Here is a 3,644-nt window from a genome sequence, read left to right on the forward strand (position 1 = left end):
CCAAGGGGGGCAGCCATCCTGTGAGGTAAGAGACAAAAGCACCTCCCTCCGGAAATTTCGAAGAAGTCAGTTTCTTATATTTTCTATTTTAAAACTTCATACAGGTAGAAATTATAATAGATCTAAGGGCAACATCCAAGCTCTGAGACCTCCTATGGCCCCGCTTGGAATGCCCCCTCACCGTCACAAGAACTCCTAGAATGTTGTTGTACTCAATTCACACCGTGTAAGAAGCCATAATGGCTCACAATTTACCGTATGTCTATTTTGTCATGCGCCAGACACAGCTCTAGGTACTTTCCGTTCATTTCCCCCTAACTTTATGACCTCAGCCCTGAAAGTATTATTATCACCATCCCCATTTGGCAGATGAGGAAACTGAAGCTCAGAAGTTAACGGAGTCACCCAAAGTCACCCAGCAAGAACAAAAAGCATAATTTTGAAGTTTCCAAAGTATAAATGGCACGTACACTTTCTACATGGTTCAGTCGTACAAGTTTAAACAAAGACACTCCAAGCTCAGGGAAGCTGGGCATGTCCAGCTGTATTAAAACTCACTGCCTCTCTCAGTGCCAGCCTAGGAGACTGCTAGGAGGACGGCTGTGAGCCAAGCCCCCATGCAAGCAGCAATTCTGGCAGCACCTGGGGTGGCTCAGCTCCTGGCAGTTCTCAGCTTCCTCCGGAAGTACTCGGGGGCAGCCTCGTACAGCCACTCGGCGTCCACGACGCAGAGGTCTCGCATGTAGCACTTGTTGGTGTAGAGCAGCTCGGTGTACACGACGCAGGCTGGCTTGCAGTGGAAGAGGACAGACGATGGGTGGATGGCCACCGGCTGGTGGGTGTCCGTGGTGGCATAGGTGCCATCCGGCTGAAGTTCCGCGGTGCTCATGAAGAGGCTGTGTGCCAGGCAGCGGCGGATGCTCTCCGTGTCTCCTCGGGATGACATGACAGGCATTGACATCTGTTTCAGGAGAAAGCAAGAAATGGAAAAGATTCACACATAAACCCTGCTCACAACACAATGTAACTATACCAAAAAAAAAAAAAGCACTTAAAAAACAGCACACACATACACAGAGACAGATGCACAAACACATACACAGAAAAAAAAGTCCAGAAGACACTACTCCAAACTTTTAACAGTGGTTATCTCTGGAGGGGCAGGATTAGGGGGGACTTTCAAACTTTCTGCATTAAATGCCACTATTTTCCACATTGTTTAACAAATATTTAACAAATACACATTTGCTTTTGTACTCTGAAAAAATAATAAAAGATATTCCCGCTAAAAATTCTTAGGAAGCATTTTAATAACTTTGGAGAATGTTTTATAAAAGCATTTATAAAAGCTGAGTATAGATTATACATAAATGGAACTATGTGGAAAAAAAAAAAAAAAAGTCACTTAAAAAACATGGCTATCAAGGAATCGACCAAAATAGTGAGATGTGGAATTATGGGTAATTTTTATTTTCTTCCTTATTTTCAAATTTCTCCTACAACAATAATTACTTTTATAATCACTAAGAATAAGCAATTAAAACAAAATCCTACCTAGAAAAAAGTGACAGCTTAGTGCCCCAAGGAATGGCAGGAAGAGACAATACCTTTAGGCAGATATCCCTCAGCTGTGCTCTGACTTCAGCTACTAGCATCATATTCTTGCTGTTGACAAAATTCTCTTTGCACCAATCCTGAACAGGACAAAAAGAGATATCACAATCCCCTCATTTTTACGGGGAAAAAAATATATATATAACAATTTTAGAACACAGCTGAATTCAGAAGGTAGACAGGGAAAACATCAGTTGCCAGAAATAGAGGAAAATATCTTTATATTAAAAAGCACGAACCACAATGGAAAATATTAATAACTCAAACTAAAGTGAAACTAAAAATGTTCTTATGTCAAAAGTCACCATGTCAAGAGCTATAGACTGGGAGAAAATATTTGTATCACCACACCCAGTAAAGGATTAGTACCTCCAGAATATATAAAAAACTCCTCAAAATCAGTAAGAAAAAGACCAACAATCCAACAGAAAAATGGACAAAGGATATGAACAGAAAACTACAGAAGAGGAACTACTAATGGCCAACAAACAAATGTAAGAATCCCTGATCTCTTGAGGAATCATGGCAACAGTTTAAAGTAACTGAGATATTATTTCACATCCATCAGCTTGGCAGAATTAAAGTCATTTTGACGAAGAGCCGCAGAGGATAATGGAAAATGGAAACTCATACCTTACTCTGGGGGGTATAAACAGTGTTAGCAACACTGGCGAGCCACATGGCTAGCCCGCAAAGCTCAGACCCAGCTACACCAAGACCCAGCAGCCCACTACCAGGGCTTGGCCCCAGAGAAATTCTCCCCATGCACACAAGGAGACATGTACAGGTGCTCACTGCAGCAGCAGAAATGGAAGCAAGCTGCAAGAGGACAGTGTAAGAAAATACTTACATAGTATATAATACGCATGGATACGAAGTAAAAGCGTATCACTCACTGGGAACATACACACCAACCTCAGGACAGCAGTTACACAGGGAAGCAGGGACAGGAAAGGAGATCAAGGCTTTTGCTGAATCTACAGCATTTTATTTCCTTAAAAATAAAGTACGGCAACTACAGGAGGCAGGGCCAAGATGGTGGAGTAGTCTGATGCTCCCAGTGGACCCTCTAACAACAAAGACCCGAAAAAACAAGTGATTTGATTATATATGGCAATCTGGGAGCCCTGAACATCAAGGGCAGAGTCGAGGAACCAGACTGAGTGGACGGGGGAGGGAGAGATGGTTCTCAAGCAGTGAGGAGTTGCCAGACCTGACCCGGCAAGAGCCTAAGCCCTTCAGGCCTGATCAGCTTGGGGGTGAGCGGACAGGCAGGCAAGCGGCAGTGCTCGGGAGGCACGTTTTCCGCACAGGGAAAGTCCCAGAGCCAGAGAGTCTACACGGCCACCCAGAACCAGTGAGAAGCAGCTCTCATCGGAGAAAGATAAGTACTTGCATATGGCTTACCGCGCGGATCAAAAACACCCCCCATAGGGAAAAATCTCTCTCCCATTTACCTCCCCGCTCCCTGCTCTGCACTGGGTCCCGGACAAGCTTTAGCAATTGCCGAGTCCCCTGGGATGGAAGTAGGATCCGTCACACGCCCGGAGCCCTTGTCCTTGCCTTGGAGAATAAACAAATTAACAGGAAAAAATAAACTGCTGGGTCCCCTAAGCCAGGAACCCACGGTAGGCACAGCTCCTTTGCCTAGGCACAGACATAAGGGATCCACGGACTGTGAGTGCCTTTCCCCCTGCATAGACTTCTGTGGGCCCATCTCAACAGCATAGGCCCTCATTACTGCAGTACAACAGGGTATATATCGGAACTCTAACTTCAACTGTTTTAGCTGTGAAGTGGCAGGTTCTTGACATTTGACACTGCTCTGCCCATTAAGCAGGGTCTTCACCTATCCACATCAGGGGACTAAGGACTGGTGGCTCCACCCAGGCTACCTAGCCCCCTGCAATAGGGGCCCATGAATAAGAAGTGCCCCCCAAGTCCTTATAGCCAACAGCATCAGGTGTTCATAGTCCAGCTTCTAAACCCACCCACCTGTGCACTCTAGGGAACAGGGACACGCCTTCCTC

At 45.2% G+C, this 3,644-nt stretch overlaps 1 protein-coding gene across 1 annotated transcript in view; it reads right to left on the bottom strand.

The window, feature by feature from the left end:
• Positions 1 to 652: 652 nt before the first annotated feature.
• DHX33 (DEAH-box helicase 33) overlaps positions 653 to 3,644 on the bottom strand; it is a 28,362-nt gene continuing 25,370 nt past the window's right edge. The window contains exons 6-8 of the mRNA XM_023730995.1: positions 2,248 to 2,408; positions 1,608 to 1,694; positions 653 to 961 (exon numbers count right to left, since the gene is read on the bottom strand). Of these exons, the coding sequence (XP_023586763.1) occupies positions 653 to 961; positions 1,608 to 1,694; positions 2,248 to 2,408 (557 nt within the window). The remainder of the gene's footprint in view (positions 962 to 1,607; positions 1,695 to 2,247; positions 2,409 to 3,644) is intronic.

Source organism: Trichechus manatus, unplaced genomic scaffold (genome assembly GCF_000243295.1).
Source record: "Trichechus manatus latirostris isolate Lorelei unplaced genomic scaffold, TriManLat1.0 scaffold00040, whole genome shotgun sequence".
NCBI lineage: Eukaryota > Metazoa > Chordata > Mammalia > Sirenia > Trichechidae > Trichechus > Trichechus manatus.